Source organism: Lates calcarifer, linkage group LG10, assembly GCF_001640805.2.
Source record: "Lates calcarifer isolate ASB-BC8 linkage group LG10, TLL_Latcal_v3, whole genome shotgun sequence".
Classification (NCBI taxonomy): Eukaryota; Metazoa; Chordata; class Actinopteri; family Centropomidae; genus Lates; species Lates calcarifer.
In genome coordinates this window covers 2,506,285-2,530,664 of record NC_066842.1, presented here as the reverse complement: position 1 = coordinate 2,530,664, position 24,380 = coordinate 2,506,285, and the positions used below count along the sequence as shown (strand labels likewise).

At 45.0% G+C, this 24,380-nt stretch overlaps 4 protein-coding genes and 3 non-coding genes across 8 annotated transcripts; 6 read left to right on the top strand and 1 right to left on the bottom strand.

Moving 5' to 3' along the window:
- Nucleotides 1–328: 328 nt before the first annotated feature.
- On the top strand, nucleotides 329–8,961 carry fcsk (fucose kinase). The gene is made up of 23 exons (XM_018691991.2): nucleotides 329–1,695; nucleotides 2,517–2,668; nucleotides 2,753–2,803; nucleotides 2,890–3,015; nucleotides 3,164–3,236; nucleotides 3,727–3,824; nucleotides 3,927–4,007; nucleotides 4,100–4,219; nucleotides 4,298–4,469; nucleotides 4,620–4,726; nucleotides 4,822–4,923; nucleotides 5,013–5,186; nucleotides 5,532–5,605; nucleotides 5,695–6,050; nucleotides 6,130–6,364; nucleotides 6,443–6,609; nucleotides 6,684–6,911; nucleotides 7,147–7,290; nucleotides 7,741–7,860; nucleotides 7,935–8,122; nucleotides 8,202–8,301; nucleotides 8,413–8,636; nucleotides 8,868–8,961. Exons 1-23 carry the CDS (start codon nucleotides 1,611–1,613, stop codon nucleotides 8,937–8,939), a joined length of 3,249 nt encoding a protein of 1,082 aa, XP_018547507.1. The 5' UTR covers nucleotides 329–1,610; the 3' UTR covers nucleotides 8,940–8,961.
- Nucleotides 8,962–9,972: 1,011 nt separating this feature from the next.
- On the bottom strand, nucleotides 9,973–12,097 carry commd9 (COMM domain containing 9). Of its 2 annotated transcripts, none has more exons than XM_018691916.2 (6): nucleotides 11,988–12,097; nucleotides 11,258–11,374; nucleotides 11,007–11,146; nucleotides 10,821–10,855; nucleotides 10,636–10,739; nucleotides 9,973–10,419 (listed from the first exon to the last, which is right to left on the bottom strand). In XM_018691916.2, exons 1-6 carry the CDS (start codon nucleotides 12,039–12,041, stop codon nucleotides 10,282–10,284), a joined length of 588 nt encoding a protein of 195 aa, XP_018547432.1. In that variant the 5' UTR covers nucleotides 12,042–12,097; the 3' UTR covers nucleotides 9,973–10,281. The 2 variants fall into 2 exon arrangements, with proteins under 2 accessions (XP_018547432.1, XP_050929235.1); XM_051073278.1 differs by having other exon boundaries at nucleotides 10,245–10,464.
- Nucleotides 12,098–12,172: 75 nt separating this feature from the next.
- On the top strand, nucleotides 12,173–18,122 carry sh3gl3b (SH3-domain GRB2-like 3b). Its single transcript, XM_018691903.2, is given in 11 exon segments — nucleotides 12,173–12,776; nucleotides 13,562–13,630; nucleotides 13,745–13,817; nucleotides 14,274–14,417; nucleotides 14,935–15,023; nucleotides 15,025–15,069; nucleotides 15,159–15,317; nucleotides 15,391–15,494; nucleotides 15,810–15,934; nucleotides 16,024–16,077; nucleotides 16,436–18,122. Coding segments are annotated over 11 exon segments (1,119 nt in total). The 5' UTR covers nucleotides 12,173–12,731; the 3' UTR covers nucleotides 16,648–18,122.
- A 623-nt stretch (nucleotides 18,123–18,745) lies between these two features.
- zgc:114188 (40S ribosomal protein S17-like) lies at nucleotides 18,746–23,659 on the top strand. The gene is made up of 5 exons (XM_018691864.2): nucleotides 18,746–18,865; nucleotides 19,703–19,854; nucleotides 20,545–20,650; nucleotides 22,204–22,269; nucleotides 23,534–23,659. The coding sequence occupies exons 1-5, from the start codon at nucleotides 18,863–18,865 to the stop codon at nucleotides 23,609–23,611; spliced, it is 405 nt and encodes a 134-aa protein (XP_018547380.1). The 5' UTR covers nucleotides 18,746–18,862; the 3' UTR covers nucleotides 23,612–23,659.
- On the top strand, nucleotides 19,906–20,032 carry LOC127142931 (small nucleolar RNA SNORA71). The gene has a single exon (XR_007814041.1). It is a non-coding gene; the product is annotated as a small nucleolar RNA SNORA71 (small nucleolar RNA).
- On the top strand, nucleotides 21,222–21,348 carry LOC127142929 (small nucleolar RNA SNORA71). Its single transcript, XR_007814039.1, has one exon. It is a non-coding gene; the product is annotated as a small nucleolar RNA SNORA71 (small nucleolar RNA).
- Nucleotides 23,333–23,459, top strand: LOC127142930 (small nucleolar RNA SNORA71). Its single transcript, XR_007814040.1, has one exon. It is a non-coding gene; the product is annotated as a small nucleolar RNA SNORA71 (small nucleolar RNA).
- Nucleotides 23,660–24,380: the final 721 nt, after the last annotated feature.

Here is a 24,380-nt window from a genome sequence, read left to right as displayed (position 1 = left end):
ACTGGTTTATGGTGAGTTTACAGACACTTGGTGTGGGTCTGTAACAAACTTTTATATATTCATTTTTAGGTTTAATTCACCTAAACAGATGACTGAGGAGTTAAATGCTTTTTATTCAAGATTTGATCATCATAACTTCACTGATTCCTATCTATAATGTTGCCAGACAGTTATAATAACAATCAGAGTCTGCCAGTGAACTTTAACTCGGCCCATTGGATTACATTGCAGCAGCTGCTGGTGGTTCCTGGTACACCTTTCTTGCTCAATACTGCACTGATTCCAAAGATTTTAGTCCATATCAATCATTTTTCACTCATAAACATGGGAAGATAAGGCAGCCAAGGTTAAAAAACACAGCAGGTGTCAGAGACTTCATCTAGCAATATTAACTGAATCAGTCTTCCTTCCTCAAGGTGTAGGTGCAGAGTAAACAACATGTCCTCTGCTTCTTCTTTCATGGGGTTTTCTCATAAGTGTGTTTATTGGCAAAAGGTCGTGACAGACTGTAACTTAGTGTAGCTTTGATGTCGCATTTTTAAAAGATCTGTCTGTGATTTTACAACAGGTTTTGGTTTTGTCTCTATCTGCTGATTCTGAATCAGTTTCTCTCTCTCTTCCTCCTTATACTTTTCTTTAAATCCTGTTCTGTGTGAATGATATTCCCTGAAGTCCCTGCCTCATGTGTTTGAAGCAGGGACTTGATCCAAAACTCTTCTGACAGTGCTGTTAACGTTGGGTTGATCCTGGGAGTCATGTTAGCAGGACTGAGCATGTCTGTTTCAGTTAAATAATGTTTATGCACAGTGGAGCTACTTTTACAGTTATTTTAAGAGGTGGGGGGAAAGTTCAGCTCCACATATATTTCAAGGAAATTTGGTGCTGTCTCCAAAAACAACGTTACTTAATTATAAAGCTGTGTGTATTTTGGTGCTGATACTGAAAAATGTGTAGCAGCGTACATGTACACCGTGGTATTACTTTACTTTAACCTGAGTACTCCTGTTTAGACCTTAGACCCGGGCTCCGCCTCCCTGGGATGTCCCGGCACATAAATCAACTTGAGTTCACTCACTGTAGCTTTATTAACTCATTAGCTGCACATTATCAAACGATATCTAAATACCCAAATCTATGATGTCTAACGTTAACTCGTGATTTCAGTCGTTTAATTTTAATCTAAACAGTTACAGAAACTTTTAAGAAACATATTTTCTGCTTAACGACACCGTTTTATGGTTTAACCGTTAGCTAACCGCCTCATCGAGAGGTCCAAACGTTGATATCAAACGCAACGGTTTAGCCTACGGCGGCCCGTGCGGACAAAAGGGGCGAGCAAACAGTTAGAAAAGAGGTAACAGCGTTTGTAACTGGCCTTTCTCTACGTAAACTCGTTGTAAACTCTATTTACAGGTGATTTACAGGTGATTTTCTGACGGACAGCAGGTTAAACTGACAGGCTCCGTTAGGTTAAACCCCGCCCTGCTGCCTGTGTTTGTCTGCTGTCAGCGGTGATCCGTCTCGTCGTGGCTGTGTCCGGTAACGGTTAAACAGCCTCCGTGTTCGCTCGGTGTGATGTTAGGACGTTAAAAACCAGCTGTGAGCAGAAGATGTCGGGCGGCAGCGGCGGGTTCAGGTGGACGGTGGTGGTCCTGACCTGCCAACACAAAGACACCGTCTACTCGTTCCAGAGAGGTGAGGATCATCCGCTCATTTTATGATCTTTGTCCTCTGCAGTTACACCGACCGGCCTGAAGGTGGCACTGTTGGACGGAAGCGCTTTCACATTTTAATGTTTTTAATTTTAAGGATTAGTCGATTAATCTATTAGCCAGTCAGCAGAATATTAATTGTTAACTATTTAAATTATTTCTTAATCATTTTAGGAAATTTTCGAGCATGCTTTTATTTGTTTTATATGATTGAAAACTAAATCTGTTTGTACTAATTTAAAAGGAAAACCAGATATTTAAATACATCTCTTTGGGCTGTGGTGAATTACAATATTTTTTCACTATTTTCTGATGTTTATTGACCAAGCAATAAGTCAATTAATTGAGAAAATAAATGGTAGATTAATTAAAAAATAAAAATAATAGGGGGTTACAAGCCAAAAAATGTCCTCTAGATATGATACATATTTACATTTTATCTGATAATTAGAGTTTTTTGGTAAAAAAAAAAAAAAAAAAAAAAAAAAAATCCAAATCTGAAACATTTAATACATTTAAAAGTCAAAAATAAAAGCAAAGCCAAACAGAATCTCAAACACCACTGCTCACAATTTAATAAAGATATAAATAGGCCTGCAACTAATTAACTATTTTTATTATTGATGAATCTAGGGATTATTTTCTCAGTTAATCAGTTTACCGTTTGATCTTTAAAACATGAGAAAAAAGTGAGAAAATAACTGTGATGTCCAGCCTGTGTTTGCTGTGCTCACCTGGATTGTCACCAGCCTTGGTTGGACGTCCTCACTATTCACCTTTTATGTGTGTGTCTGTGTGTGTCAGAGCTGGAGTTGCGGCAGCAGCGAGGCTCGCTCTGTGAGGGTGCGTTGGTTTTGACAGTGCGGGACCGCCAGGAGCCGCTGGGCAGCGGGGGGGCGACGCTGAACGCTCTGCTGGTCGCTGCCGAACACCTGAGCAACAGAGCCGGACACACTGTGAGTTATACTGGGAACACACCCCTCTGACTGTAAATATCGATGTTTACTAAAGCTGATTCGATTGGTCTCCGTTTTCCTCAGGTGGTGACAGCCGACGTCCTGGATGATGCTCACATCCTCATCCTCCACACAGTGAGTCCAGCTGCTGTATATCTTGTTCTGCAGATGTTGTTTTTTTGTGTATTTCCCGGCGCTAACAGCAGTGTATTTCCCCGCAGGGTCGTGATTTTCCCTGGAGCTCCTGCAGCAGAGCGTTCTGCTGGCTGCCCCGAGAGAAACCCGACCAGAAAGTCCAGGCTCCGGTCTGCTGTCTGGACCTGCTACTGGACTGCCTCAGTACCCAGGTCTGCTTAGTGTTCATCAGAGAATGTCAGACTTTATTTTACGATTTCACTTGACATAACTGTATTGCATGTGGAGTACCACAGGGCCGTTTATTGGGGCCACTTTAATTAAACATATATAAACTACGTTTCTGTTTTTTTGACTCAGATCTGTCCTGGTTCTCCTCCTGGTGTTTGGGTCTGCAGCACCGACATGATCCTCACCATCCCTCCTGACTTTGGTAGGCTTAGTTATGAACTGTTACTGCATAGAGTAATACAGTTAAAGTCCAATCAAAAAGTTCTGAGACTGTTCCTGTTGTGAACCAACAAAGCTCAGAGGTCGCCATTTTGAGAATTGTGCAATGTCCACTGTCCCTATTTTAAAAAAAGAAATTGGTTTAAAAAGAAGCACAAAATTGATAAATGGTTTGGCAGATATAGTGTATGCTTGTCAACTTTGGAGGAAACAATATTTTATCTTATTTATTTAATGATGTTTTCCTTAATATGGACACAGACTTTGTAGCCTAAGCTAGTTTCCAGTGCCGAACCCCCAGTTACACTTTCTACATAAACACAAAACTGAACCAAAAAAAGTCAAAGTCTTATCAGCTGGAACCAGAAGCTCAAGTTCTCTCTGTGGCCATGTTATAATATAAACCAGTAATTATTAGTAATGTTGGTTTATTAATGACTTTGTACTGATATTCCTCTATGTGTGTGTGTTAGCTCTTTCCTGGGAGGGTTTCTCTGGTGTTCGGGTTTTGGCGTTACCCGGTGACATGTCCTATGCAGCCAATCACGGAGTCTACCTGTCCGACCAACAGGTGCTCACTTTATCTCACTTTTATCTCCATTTTATCCACAGTTTCTTCTTGTTTTCACCTGACTTTGTCACATTTTAAAGGTGCGTTTGTTTTGTCTCCCAGGGTCAGGTCAGGGACATCATCTATAAGGGAACAAAGGAGCAGATTCAACAAGCAGTGATGCCTGATGGGAAGGTGCCACTGGTACGTTCTAGTAAAATCAAACACACCTTTTTATCCTGAAGATACCTGGTTCAACCAGTCGTTCTCTTAAAGTTGTGACCTTCTGTCTTCAGGTGTCAGGTCCAGTCTTCTTCAGCAGGTCTGTATCAGAGAAGTTGTTGCAGACTCACGTCACTCCTCCTCTGGACGGCTGCACCTACCTGGGCCTGGACTCTGGAGCTCCGCCCCTCCAGGTACCTGTATTTACCTGTCTATCCTCTATCTGATCATCTTTTACTGAGAGTTGCCTCCACCTTGCTGTCGTTCCTCAGATCTCTCTCTTCCTGGACGTGCTGAAGTGTCTCTGCTCAGATCTGACCCAGGATCAGTTTGTGGGTGAGGAGAGAGCCGGCTGCAGTTCAGCTGTGGGACCACAGGGGGCGACGGCGAGGAGCGGCAGGACGGAGTTATGGAGGATCCTCAGGGGGACTCCGCTCAGCCTGGGTGGGTCTCTCTTCTGTTAGTTCATTCACTGGAGCTCCATTTCTTCCTACGAGACTCTGGAACATGACGCCCCCTTGTGGACGGTGGTGGATCTGTTGGCAGTGATTTGATTTGCTTCGTGCTCGCTCTCTGCTGCTCTCGTCCTCACAGTGTACGTCCCCGGCGGTCGCTACGACTACCTGACTCTGTCTGGAAAGCAGCACGTCGGCCGACTCACCTGTGATGGGACAGACAGAAACACGCTCTCTCACATCCAGGTGACTCGTCCTGCTCCTCATCATCCTCATTAAAAATGTCCTCAATAAGGAAGTGAGTTTCCCTAACGCCGCTCCGACTTCCTGTTTCCCCTCAGAGAGAGAGCGGGGTGAGTGACAGAGCTCGGGTGATTAACAGCGTCTTAGAGGGAGATGTTACCGTGGCGAGCGGAGCAGTGGTGCAGCACTGCCACCTACAGGTGAGGAGTTCAACTGCATGGCACCATCAATTGACGCAGCTTTAAGGTTTTATAACAACCAGCGTTCTGACCTCTGACCTCTGCTCCAGGGTCCTCTGGACGTCCCCTCAGGTTGTTTGCTGTCGGGTCTCGAGCTGTCGACGTCGCAGTGCATCAGGCAGCTGAAACTGGCCGATGACATCATCATCCAGGGACATCGCATCGAGCTGGGAGAGTTAAAGCTGAATGTGTTCACGGTGATGGGATCACAGGACGACCTGGAGGTAAAAACATTAAATATTTAATCTGTTTTATCACAGTATGTCGTCTTCTCTGTGTCTTTTATGTCACTCTGTTTAAATAAAGTTCAATAAAATCAAAGTTTAACAAGATGTCATTTTAAATAAAAAGATGAACTCAGACCATAAACCAGTCTGGACCTTTCAAACCAGAAGTTTTTCCTGAGCTTTCAGAAGAAAGTTCTGATTCTTACTCAATATATTTAAGTTCATTTCATATCATGGAGCATCATCACCATCAAAAGTCAGAAACCTGAGACATGAGGATGTGATGTGAATCAGTCTGTTCTTCCTCTCTGACCTCCTCCTCCTCCTCCTCCTCCTCCTCAGGTCTCCTCTGATGACAGTGGTGCCTCTTTCCTCAACCAGAGTTGGAGCCTTTTCTACAGCAGAACAGGAATACGGTACAACTCACATGACCTTTGACCTTTTAAAGTTACTTTTTCAAATCAGATGGGAGGTTTTTAAAAATGTGTCTCCTCCCCTTCCTCAGGCCGGAGGAGTTGTGGGTCAGGGGAGAGCGGCGCTCCCTCTTGGAGGCTCGTCTCTTCCCGGTGCTCCACCCCAGAGGAGGCGCAGCGAGCCTGGAGGGAGGCGTCGGCTGGCTGCTGGGGGGAGGCAGCTGCCTGCAGAGGTGGAGGGAGGCGTGGAGGCTGTCGCTGAAGGAGGTGCTGTCACTCACCCACCAGGAGGCGGAGCTGCAGTGGAGGGAGGAGTTACTGTTCCTGGCGGGCAGGAGGAGAGTGTTCGACGCCCTGATGAGTCGTACAGACGTCTGCCTGCTGCCTTGCTTCAGGGCGGCGGTGCTGGGGGGCCAGCAGGGGGCGCTGCTGGAGACACTGGACAACAGTGAGTCAGGCAGTCTGAGGAACTGACACCAGATCCAGGACCTGAACCAGGTGTGATGAGCCGTTTCTTTTAATTTCAGTTGCGGCAGGTAGCAGGGAGCAGGGGGCGGAGCCAGGTGCAGAGCTGGGCGTGGCCGCTCGCTGTCTCTCCTGCATCGCTGACGTGTTGGTGTGCATGGCGGGCGGAAAGGGGGGTCTGAGGAGTGGACCCGCCGCTAACGAGGCCTGGAGCTCCGCCTACTTCCTGTTAGAGGAGGGTAACCTGAGGGGCGGAGTCCACGCCCTGGCTACGCAGAGAGTTGATTGGCTGAGCAGGTGAGCTTCACTCTCTGGGTTTAGACTCTGCGTTGTCGTTGGATAATGACCCGTGTTTCCTGTGACTGCCCCCTGCAGGCCGGATCTGCTGGTGCGGGCGGCGCGGCATTACGAGGGCGCCGGACAGGTGCTGCTGCGCCAGGCTGTGATGTCATCGCAGAGGTTCATCTCCATTGGTCGGGGTGAAGTCCCGCCCCTGGAGGAGTGGCAGGACGTGGAGTGTCCGGCCAGACTGGACCTGGCAGGTGAGAAGACGAGGATTCTTTCTGAACAGTTTTTATCTTCGGTCAGGGTGAACAGCTCCCGCTCTGTGTTTCAGGCGGGTGGAGCGACACTCCTCCCATCGCCTTCGAGCACGGCGGCTCCGTGACCAACGCTGCAGTGAGGGTTGATGGGAAGCGTCCTATCGGCGCCAGAGCCCGCCGCATCGCAGAGCCCCGCCTCCTGCTCGTCAGCTACACCGGGGGGCGGGAAAGTGGGGTTTCCACGGAGACGGTGTGTGACAGCCTGGACGACCTGAGGGATTACTGTCAGCCTCACGCACCTGGTAGGAGACAAAGAAACACACCAAACTCTGTTTCTATATATTGATATTTTTAAAGTGTCCTGGCTGGATCTCAGAGATGAACGCTGCTTTTTAACTGATCTACAGTTCAGCTTCACTCTGAACTCTCTGGTCTGATTCCAGCAGTTTAAGCTGAGAAACAACAGGTGACCAGAGGCTCCATCACAGTAACTCTGAGGCTGATATTTTCAGCTAAAATACTCTGTGTGTGTTACAGGTGCCCTGCTGAAGGCGGTGTGTGTGTGCAGCGGTCTGGTGTCCCTCTCCTCCCAGGATCCTCTGGGGCATCAGCTGATGCAGAGGTGGGGTGGAGGGGTGGAGCTCCACAGCTGGTCAGCGCTGCCCACCGGGTCTGGACTGGGTGAGAAACAAACTGTCTACAGACATAAAGGAATAAAACACACACACATCAAAACACAAAAAACTCTGTCTACCAAAATCAAATGTTGTAGAAAAATGATAATAATCAAATAAAAATGTGCAGATGTATTTATATTCCACCACTGAAAGATGTTTTAAATGAATTTAAAAGGAAAACCGATTTTAAAGGAGAGAATATAAAAGAGAAAATGGAAACATACACATAAAGAGCTGAGCATGAGGAGGATTAATACATAAAGACTGTCAGTAAATAACAGAGAGTTTACGACGTCAACCAACAAGAAGAAAAAAGACAAATCTCTACAACAGCAAACACAAAGAACACCTTTCAAGAACTGAATATAAAGACCAGGATCCTGAACCTGATGAAATCAGTTTAAAGACAGGATGAGGTTCAGCTCAGGTCAGATGATCTGTCCTCGTCCTGCAGGTACCAGCAGTATCCTGGCGGGGGCGCTGTTGGCCGCAGTTTACAGATGCACCGGTCGAACCTACGACACAGACTCTCTGATCCACGCCATCCTGTACCTGGAACAGATCCTCACCACAGGTGAGTCAGCAGCAGCAGCGAAGGCTCCGTCACCACGCAGACGATACAAAGGACCTCATTTCTTTTCTCTCCAGGTGGAGGCTGGCAGGATCAGGTGGGAGGTCTGGTGGGCGGAGTAAAGGTGGGTCGTTCCCGAGCGTCTCTGCCCCTGCAGGTGGAGGTGGAGCGGCTCAGTCCTCCACAGGACTTCTTGGTTTCTCTGGAGCAGCATCTCCTGCTGGTCTACACCGGCAAAACCCGGCTGGCCCGGAACCTGCTGCAGGTCTGTGTCTGTTTATGGTCTGTGTTTACTTGGAGCCTGCACCTGTCTGCAGCTGTGATGGTGGTGGTTCTGTCTGCAGGACGTGGTTCGTAGCTGGTACAGCCGTCTGCCCGCGATGGTCCAGAACGCCCGGCAGCTGGTGGCCAACTCAGAGGAGTGTGCCAGAGCCTGTTCAGAGGGTGAGAGCACAGCAGACACTTCAATCAACTGAGTCTTCATATCCTACATTTCCCAGAAGCACCTTCACCAGCCCTCAGTCGGCCATCTTAAATCTCTCCGTCCCTCCTCAGGCTCTCTGTCCAGACTGGGTCGGTGTCTGGACCGCTCGTGGCAGCAGAAGAAGCTGATGGCTCCTGGATGTGAACCGGCCTCCGTCAGGACCATGATGGAGGCTCTGAGGCCTCTGGTCCTGGGTCAGAGTCTGGCCGGGGCCGGAGGCGGTGGCTTCCTCTACCTGCTGACCCGGGAGCCTCGGCAGCGGCAGGCGGTGCTGCAGGTCCTCAACAACACAGCGGTCAGTCACACATCAGCTGTTTTACATCAAACTAAAGAGATTTAAAATCAGAGTTTTATTGTTTCAGTCCCTCAGTTATGTTGGAGAATGTATCTCAGATTTCTGCTGTAAAATGTTAAATCAAGAGAAAAAAACTTTCAAAATCTTGAGTTTACAGATTGATGTTGTGTTTTTCTTCAGTGAAGTGTTGGTGATTGATTAGTTACCAGAATGATTATTGGTTTGTTTCAGGGACTGGGAGACTTCAGTGTTCACTCAGTGGAGCTGGACATGGACGGGATCACAGTCCTACCACCTTCCTGAGGACACACACACACACACACAACACACACACACACACACACACCACACACACACACACACAGCAGTGTCAGTCAAAGGGCTAAAACATTAAACTTTAAGACTTGTTGAGCTTGTTGCAGGTTTAAAGGACAGTTTCACATTGACACTCTCTGACAGGTGAACAACACTGATCATCTCCTTAAAGTCCAGTGTTTGCTGACTCGTACCTACACACTGACACAGACTCAGCACTTCAGCTGTCAGTGGTTTTAATGTGGCTGATCAGAGTCTGTATGTGAGACCTGAAGAAATGTGAACCTTCATTGATCACTCCTACGTTTGACTTTTCAGGATGTAATAACCTGTTTACTTTAGTCAGATTTAATAATGAATGTAAACGATGGAGTTGTTCAGTTCCACTCTAAAGCAGGGACAGACCGGGATAGTTACATTTCAGTTAACTTTCTAAGCTCCCTGCACTTTTTGTTAGAATTTTAAAACAAAGATGTCTATTGCCTGAAAAGCTGTTTAATAACCGTATGCTTAAAGGCATTTAAACAAAGTTAAGTGCTGGAGTTTGACGCCAATATTTTCACTTTTACTGCAAATAAATATCAGCTCCAAATATCGGTTATTGGTTAATAATTGGTATCGGTATCGGTCTATCTCTACTTTAAAGTCAAATAATCAAACGGTTCAATTAAAGGGAAAAAAGCGATCAATCAATAACTGATAATCACTGTGGTGTTGGTGAAGGCTCCTGTATCAATATGAATGTGAACGAGTCTCTGTTTTTAAATTTTAGGAATCTGATTCTGATAATGAAGATGTGAGATTCTGTCCAGTGTTTGATGGAGAGTATTGATCTGTGTTCAGCTGATAAACAGAATAAATACTGAGATCAGGAGAAAAAGCTCGAGTGTTTATCTGATGAAAACTGGATGTATTGTGGATTATTGTGTGTAGGTCTCTGACCTGTCCGAGACCTGGACTCCAGTCCTGATCCTTTAAGTCCTGTCAGCTGAGAGACGTCAAAGACTTGATTCTCTCAGTGTCAGGTTTTAGAAGAGAAGTTTATTTTCATCAGGAAATGAAAAAGGAATTTTTAATCGTAATGTTTATGACACATTCATCACTGGAAGAAAAAATCGAAATAATGAAAAAATACAAAAGCAGAGTAACTGATGAAACAACTGTACACTGAGACTTTTTGTGGTTTTTAAGCGTTAGACGTTGAGATATAAGAAAACAGTTATCAAAATCTAAATCTGTACATTTCTCATGAGTTCAGGGAAAAACAAAGAGAGAAACAAGACGACGACGATCGAACGTGAAGATGTTTAATGTCAGATCCTCTGAGTCTTTATTTCCCAGCGACCACAGACAGCTGGTCTCTGATGCGTCCCAGTCCGTCCAGTATGGTGTCCAGAGACTCTCTGCTCAGCTCCACCGTCACCGTGGAAACCGACTCGCCGCCCGCCGACGGGCACGGATCCTCCATCTGAAACCCGACATGTCACAGAAGGTGAGAGGTGATAATCTGATCCTACAGGGAGGGAATGGATGCAGCACTTCCTGTTCACTTCCTGTTCACTTCCTGTTCACTTCCTGTTCACTTCCTGTTTACTTCCTGTTTGTAAATTGATTTATTTTTATTATCATCTTTGTAAAACTAGACTTCGTGGACGACCGGGACTCGGCTCAGGTTCGTACCCACCTTCAGCTGAACCAGGCAGGTCGGCACCGACATTCGACTGACCGAGTCCGAGCCGGTCACCATGTCGACCCTCCAGTCCAACTCCTTCAGCTGAGGGAGAGAGACTGAACACACACACACGTGTAAACACACAGGGTTTAGATCGTCACAGCAGCAGACCATGAATGAATCTGAAGTCTACTCACTCTGATCACTGACGGCCTCCGTCCTCCATGTTGGACTGAAACATCAGAGGAAGACATTTGACTCTTTTGAATTATTTTAAACCTGGATGAGCTTCTACATGTGCCCAGATTTCCTTATTAATAATAATAATAATAATAACAGAGTCTTGGACCAGCAGGGATCACTGGGAGTCTCTGGGACCCGACCTGTTCTCCAGCAGGATCTTAGTGATCAGGTTCTTCAGACTGGAGTGGAAGGACTCGGGGAAGAGCGCGAGGATCTGCTCCGGGGAGCTGAGGTTGTAGAAGAGGACGTGATGAGACAGGACGTGGAGAGACTGGACCAGCTGGAGGAGAAACCAACAACAATACAGTCTGAGTAAGACAAGGTTTTATGAGCCACCTGTTAACTGCTCTCAGTCCCTCCAGGTGTGTGTGTGTGTGTGTGTGTGTGTTACCTGTGCAGCCTGGGCTGCAGGGATACTGAACGCCGACGCCGTGGTCTCAGCGAGCCGGCGACTCGGAGCTCTGTGACTCTGAACACAAACGTCTCTGACTGCATCTTTAGACGGAGCCTGAGGAGACGAACAGCAGACATCAGGTCAGTGTGACCTTAGACCTTCGCTCACTGAGACTTAAATCAGAGGTAGTTCATCTAACTTTCTCTGGATGTTACACATTTCCTAATTCCCTCAGCCACATATTCTACACTGGGAGCTTGTCAGATTTCCAGGATCACAGAAGCAGGTAAGAAGAAGAGATTAAAATGAAAAGTGATCAAAACTAATATTTTAAGACACATTACTCAGGGACTGTCCAACACTAACTGGGATTCATATTTTCTCCTGAATGAGGTGTATTGGCACAGCAGTATCAGATAAGTTCAAATAAAGTGGGTCTGGGTCCTGTTGGTTTGAGCAGCTGCAGCTTTTCAACTAAAACAAAAAGTTTCCTTTTTAAACCTTTACATGAACATGAGAAGGTTTATTAACATTTCATAAAAACAGAGCTGATGTGAGTGAATATGTGTTGGAGTATGAAGAGGCTAAAACCTGGTTAAACATCATTAACATACAGATTTACACTGACTGACAGTACAGAAATATAAAACATAAACTCCTCCGGGAAATTAAATATGAAATAAATAAAGAATAATTTAATAATAACGGTAAATAATGCGGAGAATACCTTTAACAGAAGCTGTAAGTTGGTAAAATCTTCGCCGGAGACAGCGGCAGCCATGTTGACATGTGACGTTTAACTGCGAGTCATGTGACAGAAACATGCCGCTACTGCTCCTGGGAAATAGAGTCCATCCAAAGAAACGGCATTTAAAAAAGATTTAACAAGAAAAAACGAAGATGAAACTTAAAACGGATGGAAAAATAAAAAGAAGCGGATTAGAAATGTTAAAAATTACCGTATTTAATGTAATATAAACAATATCAGCCACAGTAGAGCGCATTAAGTAAAATTATATGTGTATAAAAATATGAAAAACAATTACATTTGTGTGTAAAAATAAAACTTTATGATCATAATAATAACAGGAAACCCTGTTATAACACTGGCTAGCACGCTATGCTATAATATAAAAGTAAATCCAACAACATATAGATAAATATTGATATAAATAAATGATGTAACGCTAAATATCGCGATAGATCCTGTAATCACCTGTTCGCCCACATGAGCTTTTAAATCTAATAAACTGTGATTAAAAGGAACAAATGGCGCCATAAGGAGACATTTGTAAAATAAAAATAAAATAAGACTAAACGGAGCCGGTACCGGTGGAGGAGGTGGAGGTGGAGGTGAGGTGGGGGCGGCTCGGTGCAGTGACTCTCTGCGGGGGGACGGAGCGTCTCACACGGGATGGAGGCTGTCGGTGTCCGGCGGCCGCTCTGCAGCTGATCCTCGGCCCCGGTGAAGATGTCTGTGTCCGGGATGAAGAAGCAGCTCCACAAAGCCAGTCAGGTAGGAAACCGAGCCGAGCCGAGCCGAGCAGAGCCGAGCAGAGCCGGGTGAAACCGGACCGAGGGTTAATATCTGGGTTATTCTGCTGTTTGTCCTCTGTCGTTTTACTGCGACACAGGGCCTGCAGGTCCTCATCAGGATCGATCCATCACTCATCAATCCCTATCAGCTCATCGATCAGATCGATCAGACAGACTTAATGATTATTGATGATCAGACATTTACACCTGTGATTTATTAGATTTAATCACCTCCAGTACTAACAAATACAAGGCCTACTAACTATTACTATGAGTACTACAGCTGCTACTGCTCTGCAGTACCACAACTACTACTGTACTGTACTGATTCATTTCATCAGGTTCATTAAAAATCTCAGTCTGTAAAGTTACTATAGATGTCAGAGTACTCGAGTTACAAACAGCAGCAGTGTAACTATGGCAACTACTGTTACTGCAGCTACTGCAGTTCTGTTACTATGTATCACAGCTCAGTAGAGTCACAGCTCAGACTGAGTACAGACGGCTGTCCAGTTATTGTTTTATTATCAGGTAAAATCTGTTTTAGTGATATCTGAATTAACTGATCAGATGATCAGACGGAGCAGATTTACAATTGGAAATGATATTAAAGTAAATGTACTTAGTTACTTTCCAAAAGGGATTTTAAAAACGTCTGAAAATATGATGAAGACGAAGAAATACTACCACTACTACTACTACTACTACTACTACTACTACTACTACTACTGCTACTACTACTACCACCCTCATCTGTTCCTGCAGCTGCTGAATGAGAGGCTGATGGGAGCTGAAGGAACCAAGATGGATGAGGATTTCCTGAGGATGGAGAAGGTAAAACTGTCAGAGCTGCAGTCAGTTTTCATCTGCTTCGAGCTGAGAATGATGGACGTCTCCCTCTCTTTATTTCTCTCCCTCTCCCTCTCTTTCGTTCTCTCCCTCTCTCAGAGCGTCGCGGTGATCCACGCTCTTCTGGCCGAGCTTCTGTCCAAAACCACAGAGTTTCTTCAGCCAAACCCAGGTACTGTATCAACAACACGTCCGTCCGTCGCCTTCTTCTGAACGCGGTATCTCAGAAACGCCTCGAGGAAATCTCTTCAAATTCAGCACAAACACTCACTCAGACTCAAGGATGAACTGTTTACAGTTTGGTAGCCAAAGGTCAAAGGTCAGGGTCTCTGTGACCTCACAAAATAACTGAAGAATTCAAGCACTGATTAACTGCAGCTGGGCCGGTTGGTGGAGGTGATGGGTGTGATATCTCAGGAACTGTTTGAGGGAGTTTCTTCAAATTTGGTGCAAACATTCATTTGGACTTAAGAATGACCTGATTAGAATGTGGTGTTCAAAGGTCAAAGGTCAGTATGACCTCACATAGTCTTTGGCCTTAACTGACTCGCCTACAGTTAAAGAAGCTGTTGTTCCTGCTGCTGGATCTCCTCTGACGTCCTCCATGAACGTGTTTGTGTGTCCGCAGCGTACAGAGCCAAACTGAGCATGCTCAACACCGTGTCCAGGATTCGAGGACAGGGGAGGTCGTCGGGGTACCCGCAGACAGAGGGCATGCTGGGAGAATGTATGCTGCAGTACGGCAAAGAGCTGGGGCCTGCGTCTGAATTTGGTACGACGTCAGTTTCAACGCAGAGAGTTCACTCAGTGGATAATAAGAAGCTTCTAAAATACAACACGTTGTTAAAATCAGCAGCAACAGCAACACGACTGCTGAGAGACAGTGGAGCGCGCTCTGCTGGACACACTATGTCACAACACTGTTTCTAAATTACCCTGAGAATGTTTTCTGCTTTATATAAAAAATCATTTTTTTATGATACAGAGAGCAGTTTATTTACAGAGCTGTGCTCAGAAGGAATTAATTTCCACTGCGTATTATTCAAGAGAAGGTAGAAGATCAGTTTAAACATTTATTAAAACATCATCTCCATCTCTCAGCTTATCATCAGGTCAGGTGCAGCTTCGTGCGTCTGCTGCTGGTTTTTAGCAGTCAAACACAGCAGATTCCTCCTCCTCAGGACAGATTAATAAGTTTGTTTGTTCACAGTGGTTCAGTCTGTAGTAACTCAGAATCATGTCGTGGCCTCTCTCAGCTGGATTCAGTGGTTTTTCGCTCCTCTGTCCAGGTGGAGCTCTGGCCGGTGCAGGTGACGCTCTGCAGCAGGTCGCTCAGGCCCGGGACGCTCTGGATGTCAACGTCAAACGCACCTTCATCTGACCCCCTGCAGGACCTCCACAACACCGAGCTGAAGGAGATCAGGGTGAGAGGACACACACATGAGGCCATCACTGGTTTCATGAAGAGAAAACAGAGGCAGACTGAGCTGACCTCTGCTGGTTGTTTCCTCAGTATCAGCTGAAGAAGCTGAACGGCCGTCGGCTGGACTTTGACTACAAGAAGAGACGGAAAGGGAAGGTCCCGGCGGAGGAGGTCCGACAGGCCTGGGACAAGTTTATCACCTCCAAGGAGCTGGCAGAGAGGAGCATGTTCATCCTGCTGCAGGACGACGTGAGTTCAACCAGAAGAGTCTGGTTTAACTATCAGGATGAATAATTAACCCTGAGAGCGTCTCCTCCTGCAGGTGGATCGGCTCAGTCGTCTGGCCGCTTTGGTCTCGGCGCTGCTCGACTTCCACCGCAACGCCCATCGCATCCTGCTGGGTCTCCATGGCAACCTGCAGGCCAGGTGAGCCCCTGCCCCCCATAAACATCTACTTTTACTTCTTCCATCACCGAAAGTCACACAAACACACTGACAGATGGAGGCAGTGGTGCTCCAGCAGCTCCTGTGTTCTGCTCAGTAAAATTCCTGTTTTGTCAATGGAGTCTGGAACTGAGTTATAATCTGTTTTTGGTTACTCTTCAATAAAAAGGACAATTATGATAAAAATCTGAACCAAGTTCGATTACACTTCAGTCACCAGGTACAGCATTGCTTGCTCATTACATTAGTGTGTGTATCTGGCCTGTGTGTGTGTGTGTGTGTGTGTGTTGTAAACAGGCTGACAGCTGCCAGTAACAAACCAGAGCGACGGTTCAGGACCAGAAAGATCCGAGTCAGAAGTGAACACAACGGCAGCATCGGATTTTACCACCCGCCGTCGCTCACGTCTGCAGCCTCCTCAGGTAGTTTTTAACCTCTGTTATTATTCTACTGGAGTTCTATTTATTTAATTATGTGGTTTTTAATGTTTTTTTACACATCTCTCTGACAGGAGAGCAGTTCACAGTGTTACCGTCCAGACCCGGCAGTCCCATCTCCTGCTACGGTAAGAAAACACTTTCAGATATATACACGTAGGGGGAATTTCCTCAAGGATGCACTGGTTCAAATTTGGCGGTCAGAGGTCAAAGGTCAAGGTCAGTGGTATGCTAAGTAACTGCAACTGGACGGGTCAGCAGAGGCATAAAACCACGACCACCATTCTTGTTTTAGACGAAGGAGACGTGTTCAAAAGTCTTGTTTTGTTTTTGACCGACTGTCTGAAACCTTCAAATGTTTTTTATCATGTGGGACAAAGAAAAGAAGCAAGAAACAACAAATGCTTCAAAAATGACCAGTAAACAACCAGTAAACAGACAAACTCTCTCTCTCTCTCTCTGTCTGCCTCTTTGTCTCTCACCCAGCTGACAGTAAGCTGGTCCTGGATCAGCCCTGCTGCCGGGCGCTGTACTCCTTCCACCCGAACCACGAGGGCGAGCTGGGCTTCAGCGAGGGCGACATCGTCGTCCTCACCCGTCAGGTCGACGCCAACTGGTACGAGGGCTCGCTGGGCGGCCGATCGGGGCTCTTCCCCGTCAGCTACGTGGACGTGCTGGTGCCTCTGCCGTTACCGTGACGACGGGTGGATGATATGCAACTTTCCAGCTTCTTGTTTGCACTTTTTTTCTCCACAAGCGAATGAGTCTGTTCTAAAGGAAAGGAAGGCCATAGTTTCTACCGTAGAGCACTTTAGTTTGTGATCTCATGTTAAAACACCAGCCACCAAAGACAGAGACTCCGTCAGTGAAATACGACGTCTGTACACCTCAGAGTGTTTTCCCTTTAAAGACTTTTAGATACATCTCCTGCACAGAAACAGCAGCTCTTGCCTTTTTCATCACCGCACATTTCTACCAGAGTCCTTAAGACTTAAACACACACACACAATGCAGCACCATCAGCCTGATACCTGCATTTTTAACAGTGATATTGAATAGAGCACTACCTGGGTAAGTCTAGCGTAGGGTTTAGTTTCATGATAAGTAGAAATAAGAAGTGCTGTTAAGTAGGTTTAATTTCTATGTAATGGTAACTGTGTGGTGGGTGGTGTTGTGTATCGTGCATGTACTTAAATCAAAGTAATTGTAACTCGTCAGCACTTTATCTGGAGCTTTACGAGACTCAGGTCAGGAAGACGTTTGTTTGATCTGTACAAACACTGAAGTGTAAAAAGCCACAGTTTGTTGTTGGTTATGAGCCGCGACACACAGAGAGACAAAGAGGATTTCCCACAATGTCAAACTGTTCCTTTAAAGCACAGTGTGATGGAGAGTGTTAAAGGATAACTTTGGTGTTCTTGAACCTCGACCGGTGCAGTATTGTCCAAGCAACCTTGTACTTGTACTTGCCAACTTCAAAACAGCCGCTGTCAGTGTCTGACAGCATTCTGAGGATTCCTACAGAGACAGAGCTTTTTATTTAAGAGTACGATCCTGTTAGTTTAACCAGAAACATCACTATATTACCAGATACTATAGTATAGTACCAGACTCCATTGACAAAAAGAGGAATTTTACTGAGAAGAACACAGGAGCTGCTTAGAGAGGAAACTCGTCTGTTGTAGTTAATAAAAATACACCACTATAGATAATAGTTCCACAGCTGTGGACATTAAAAAGTATCAGTGGATCTTATGGTTTTACACAATAAAGAAATCAATTCACATGAATGTAATGAAATAATAAAGGTGTGTATAGGTTGGCAGAGGAGATATATGTATCAGTAAATAGTAAAGATAATATCAGTTTAACATTGTTTCAGCACCGACCAAAAACCTTGAGGTGAAAATTCTTTTTGTGTTTTTGTTTAAGGTATTAACAGAGGTTCATGCTCTTTGACAAATAATAACTTTAGTGGAAATGAACTGATTTTGCTTTAAAATCTGAGCAGAAACCAGACGTCGTCAGATGGTCTGTTAATCACATGTTATGACTCTGACTGCAGGAATGTACTGTTACTCCTCTGTGCACAGAGGTATTTGTTATGTAAAGATTCACTCAAAATGTATTTCTGCAATAATTTCTCTGAGTAATAAAAAGCCTTTGTGTCTGATTTCAGCTTTTCTTCACTGAGTAAAAACTCAAAGTCCAAAACAACAACAGAAACTACAGGAACGGAGACAGAAAAAGACAAATGAGCTGAGTTCATACATCAGTGTTGTTTAAACTTGTATCTTGACATGTACACTCTCTCAAAGCGAGAATTTAACTCTTCTAAACTGCTCTGACAGCTCAAACTGCTGCTGTTGTTTTAAAAACATTATTAAAATTAAAATATTGTCTAGAACTGCAATAATTTGTTGATTAATTGATTGATTGGTAAAAAAAAAAAAAAAAAAAAAAGAATTTCCTGCTGTTTGATAATAGAATAATAATTTAAGCCATTTGTCAAACGTGAAAAAGTTGCAGCCTCTGAGACGTGAGGATTTGATGTTTTTATTTGTCATAATCCGATGGTAAACTTTACATCACCCAAGATACCAAAGATCATTCTTGTATGTTTTTTATAAACCACTAATTTTTAACAGAACTGATAACAAAGTATTTTTCATGTGTAAAGATTTACTAAAACATAAACTGTAGCTGAACTGTAATCTATCTATCTATCTCTCTCTCTCTCTATCTATCTATCTACTAAACTAGCTAGCTAGCAGCGGTACTTGTTGTTGTAGTTACAGCCTCCTGCCGGCAGGGGTCGCACTGTCCGCACGTTGCGTCCGTTCCAAACTTCCGCCTGCGGATTTAAACTTCCACCGGAAGTCCGCTTGTCCTCTTCTACCAGGCCGATCCAACATGGTGGGTAAATGTTTCATGTCTACCTGAAGTATCGAACCTAATCCTGCTGTTTTAGCGGTTTATATTCCCCGGTAACGTCCTTCACGGGGACCGGAGGGTGTGTTTTATCGGATTCCCGCTGAATTGACGTTAGATGATAAAAAACGGAGCGTTTTATTTGTAGTATTGTAGCGGAGGGTTGATGCTAACTGGAGGAGGCGGAGTGGATGGAGCCGTTTTCCGGCTGAATGAACAGCAGTGTCTCCGCGTGTTTTACCGGTTTAAGTTAACGGGAGCTGCAGAATATCGCTGCTGTGCTTCTTGTTTGTGCACGGCGCTTTAAAACGCTCATATTCCCGTTAAATATCAGTCACCGGGAGTTAGCTGTGGAGGCTAAACCGGGAGCTAGCTTCTCTGTGGCTAACACAGCTCCCGGAGGCTGCGTGCAGACGGTGTCGTTACCGACCTGTGCAGCGGGAAAAGCGGCTGTTTAATATGTTTCTCAGCCGAAATAATGTCTCAGTTAAATGAAAACTGAGACTGTCTCTGTCTCTGAAGAATAAATACCTGTGAGGCTGCTGTTCATGAGATCAGGGGGAAATCAGATTATTCAGGGATTATAGGAGATCCAGGTCTGATCCTGTGGATTTAGTGATAATTCAGTTGCTTAAATAGTTCATACTAATACACATAGTTTTTATAATTAAAGCCCTGACTTGACAGGTGGTTCACCAGGTGCAGCTATATGTTGTATTAAAGCATGTTTCTGTCAGTAAAAAAAAACATGGCTGCCTCCTGTCCATGAAAGTGTGTTATATTTAAGTAACGAGTGTGTGATGTGGGGGGGTGTCTCTGCAGGGACGAGTCAGGACCAAGACGGTGAAAAAGGCCGCCAGGGTCATCATCGAGAAATACTACACCCGGCTGGGGAACGACTTCCACACCAACAAGAGGGTGTGTGAGGAGATCGCCATCATCCCCAGCAAGAAGCTCCGCAACAAGATCGCTGGGTGAGTCCGTCGCTCGGCCGAGGATCAGGCGGTCCTAAAGAACTTCTGCTCTCCTGTATCGAAAGTGATCATGGCGTCCTCGTCGCCAGGTCATTGATAGTACAGGAAGATGAACCTGCGAGCCTTTCCCGTGTCTGAAGGACGATCGGTTCCTGTCAGACCCTGGCGCTCTCAGACAACCACAGAAAATAGAAATATGAACGTGTGTGCCGTCTCTGGGCCTCGCCGTGCTCTGTGGTCGGCTGTGATTTGAGTTTTTCTTTCAGTTGATCTGTTCTGCAGAGTCTGACCTTAAATCTCCTGGCCATATTTCTGTTGACGTCTCCGTTACTGTTGAAGAATGATTCCTACACAAAGCAGGAAATTCAGATTTTGCTCTTTGCGAGATAAAGTTTCCTTAAACTCAGGGCAGATTCAGTTTTTATCACTAAAATATATTTGAAACATCTTATTCATGATCTCTGCAGGCAGCTAACAACTGATCTGTGGTGGTCTTGTTGTTTTATCAGAGCACAGAACCGTTTCTCAGTCTGACTCATCTGTTTAATTCACAACAAGAGGAAGCAGTGAAACACCTGGAGTCACAGCAGAGACGCAAACCGCAGAGCGACGGTTTACGAGACTGTTGTGATAAACGTTTATACCTGCCCTTCTAACGGTCGTGTGTGTGTGTGTGTGTGTTGACGGCAGGTATGTGACGCATCTGATGAAGAGGATCCAGAGAGGTCCAGTCAGAGGAATCTCCATCAAACTGCAGGAGGAGGAGAGAGAGAGGAGGGACAACTACGTACCAGAGGTCAGTGAAGGCATCGCCACACTGGTTGTCACAGTGACAGAGTCAGAGGGCGGTGTGTTGTCTGAGGGCTTCCTCAGTAAACATGGCCGCCGTCTGACAGAAGCTGTTTGTGTCATAAACAACCTTCATTAAAGTGGCTGGGCTGGTAAAGAACTGGTGCTCAGAGCCGACAGAGACTCAGCAGGAACATTGGTGCTGTTAACGTCTCATACAACAGTCCAGCAGTACATTCTGCTCTGAAACGTTTGGTTTCTGGCGACTTGAAGATGTTGTTGCATGTGTGGTTGTTAGAAGCTGATGTTTGTGGTGACGCAGAGCTGAAAAAAAAAAACCAAACATCTGGAGCTCGGTTTTCTTTTCAAGAACTGAGCCGTTAAACAAACTCATAACACGAAGCTCTGCAGAGTTAAACTGGAGTCCTGAATACAGTTACAGATCTTCAGCTGATCTGAGAGCTGCTGTCTCTGTTTGTGTTGATAAACTGAGGAGTCAGGTTAAATCTGAGCAGTGTGTGTGGTGTGTGTGACTGTTTTTACTCGGCATGTTTGATCTGTTTCCCGCCGTCAGCGTCTCCTGTATCGAAAGTGATCATGGCGTCCTCGTCGCCAGGTCATTGATAGTACAGGAAGATGAACCTGCGAGCCTTTCCCGTGTCTGAAGGACGATCAGTTCCTGTCAGACCCTGGCGCTCTCAGACATCATCGTACATCACGTTACATTTTCATCACAACAGCAGGAACAGTTGTTTCTGTCCTGATTCAGTATGAAGTCATTTCCAGCTCCTTCTGGTAACATGTCCCTGAAAGCGTCAGACGAACGCGTTGATCCACAGCTCTGCTGCTGCTGGTGTTGGTCTGATTCTGCTGTGACAAAGTGGAGCAGGTGCAGGAGACCTTCTCTCCTTCAGGACGTTCAGCAGCTTCATTTCACTTTCTGTTTTTATCAGTGACAAACCACAAATACATGATGCAGCAGAGGAGGAAACAAGATTTTCAAAACTGTGAAACACTGTATGAAGACGAATGTTTTACTAAAGTTCACGTTCTAAAACTCATCAGTTATTTTACACCTGGCGTCCACGCTGCTCCAGAGTTTTCAAACTCCTTAAACAAAGACTTTTGGAAACGCTGCTCGTCCTGTTTTAGTCTTTAGACTTTTAGAAACGATGACACACACACTCACATTCACTTCCTGATTGGCTTTCATCAGTCGTGACGTATCCTTCCTTGATTCTTTTTATACTCGTGCAACTGTTCATCTTGTCGTCGCTCTAACGTTTCGCTGTTGCTGCTCCTCGTTTGTCGTGTTTTTTTGGCAACTAAGTGACCAACTGCAGAGTAAACAATCTGCTTCCTGTTTACACCAGCACACCTGTAAACAGTTTCTTATTTCAGTGATGAAACAGACGTCGGATACAAACTGCTGGAGAAGACGACAGCTCGTTGTTTAATTAGATGATGTCAGAATACACTTTGATAGAAAGTGAATCTGTGTTTTGTGATAAGAGTGTGTGAGATGTTTAACGTCCTCTCTCTGTGTGTTTACCTGTGCAGGTGTCTGCTCTGGACCAGGAGCTGATTGAAGTTGATCCCGACACCAAGGAGATGCTGAAGCTGCTGGTGAGTGTCTCTGTTAACAGGACTGAAGTGTATCTGAAAACACACAGCAGGACAGATCAGTGAAATCCAGGTCCGACCCAGACCAGGTCCAGAACTCTATTGTCTGAGCAGGAGTTGATTTCACAGCGTGGACGAGCCAGAAACTTAGAAATCACTTTAGGCCGAGTGTTCGACTTTATCCTGAAGAGAAGAGATGTTTTTTAATAAACTTCTTTTTGAGGTTAAAGAGTGAAGAACACGTCAAACAAGATGTTTAAGACGCCGGTCTGTAAGACGACGTTTAAAAGGTCACGACCTTTAGAGGAACTCAATCAGCACAATGTGTTTTTATTATGTCAGTAATTCTCTAACAGGAGCGGTGTCTTTAGCTTTGTGTGTGTTCATGTTTGAGTCAAAGCGTGAGAGGATTTAATTGGTCTGGATTTCAGTTATTTTCCTGGGAAAGATCCAGAGCTTCAGATTCACTCATCAAACCAGAACTGGTTTTTTCCACAGTTTCAATGGTTCATTCATCCTGAGAACATGTTCGTCTTTATCCTGCAGAGTCAGTGAGATGTAAAAGTCCAAACGTGTAAAAATGAGACCAGTTCAGTTTGGCTTCAGACTGTTGATGTTAGACTCCAGTGATCAGAGGAAGAAACTGCCTTAACTTTGATTAAATCTACTGCAGAAAAGTTCTGAAACTCCTGAGCTGAGGTTTGGGTTTTAAACTCGTCACTGAGGATGTACCTTTGAACCATATCAAAACCTCACGATACGATAAAACATCCAGAAGAATGTTTGTTGTGATATTTTAAAAAGTCAGTCGTGTTCATTTGGTGACCTGCCGTTTGTCACAAAGACACTTGTGTCGGATACTGATGATAGCGTTACATCCCTAATAGAGAGCAGCTGATGCTGAATCTGAAGGAAAGAAACTTTATCATCTTGACTTATTGATGAAAGTTTAACAGGAGGATGGAGCTGAATCTTTTCTTCATTTTCCTGTTTTCCTTACGCCCTGCTCAGGACGTCTCTGCTGTGTTTAAAGGTGTCTGTCAGTCGGTCGTGTTTTCCTCTGCTCTCCTGTATCGAAAGTGATCATGGCGTCCTCGTCGCCAGGTCATTGATAGTACAGGAAGATGAACCTGCGAGCCTTTCCCGTGTCTGAAGGACGATCGGTTCCTGTCAGACCCTGGCGCTCTCAGACACTTTATCTCCATGTTTGTTTAATTCTCTCGGTTTAAGACCTGATCTCAGACCAGTTTCTCTTCTGTCCCTCCAGGACTTCGGCAGTCTGTCCAACCTGCAGGTCACCCAGCCCACCGTCGGCATGAACTTCAAGCAGCCCCGAGGAGTCTAGACGTCTGTAAAGTATCTTCCTAATAAAACCCCCTCTGGGACAAAAACACTCTGCTGTGCAGGACTGGTGATTTGTGGACGTCTCGGTGTTTAGATGTTTTCACCCTCTAAACTTTCACCGGTGTTAAATTATCTTCTGTTTCTTTATAAATGTAGATTTTAGAGAAAGACGAGGAGAATCATGTCTGAATAAACAAGAGAAGAATGAACGGTTCGGTCAGTTATTGGCTCTGAAACACAGACTGGGGGTGAGGGTCGTCTGGATCTGGGTCTTTATTGAACTCAGGTGATAATGTCAGGTTTGATTAAAATTAATGTTTAAGGTCCTAAACTGAAATAATCAGTGGTTTTCTGTCTTTGTGTCATCACTGACTTTGGCCACAGGAACAAACACCTTGAGAAAATAAAGTGTTTGGTCACCAATTAGAGAAGAATATAATTTAATTTTTACATGTAAAGATTTTAAATTTCTATCTTCAGCCACAAAGTAGTAGATTCATGTTCAGCTAGTTAAAGCCTGAGACTGTGTCAGAAACGTGCAGCCTGGTTTCTCTGTGTCCACAGGTTTCTGTATTGTTCAGGTGTTTTTACTGTGGACAGACGTTTCTACTAAAACCACCTGGAAACTGCTTTTACGTGAAAACAAGCTCAGACTAGTCCCTATGTCCCTCCCCCCGTCCACTCCACTGTGGTTCTCCACATTAAGATCCACCCTAAACCAGTTAATGTGGAGTGGTCAAATTAAAAAGGTGGTGGTGAAGTTCAGATTT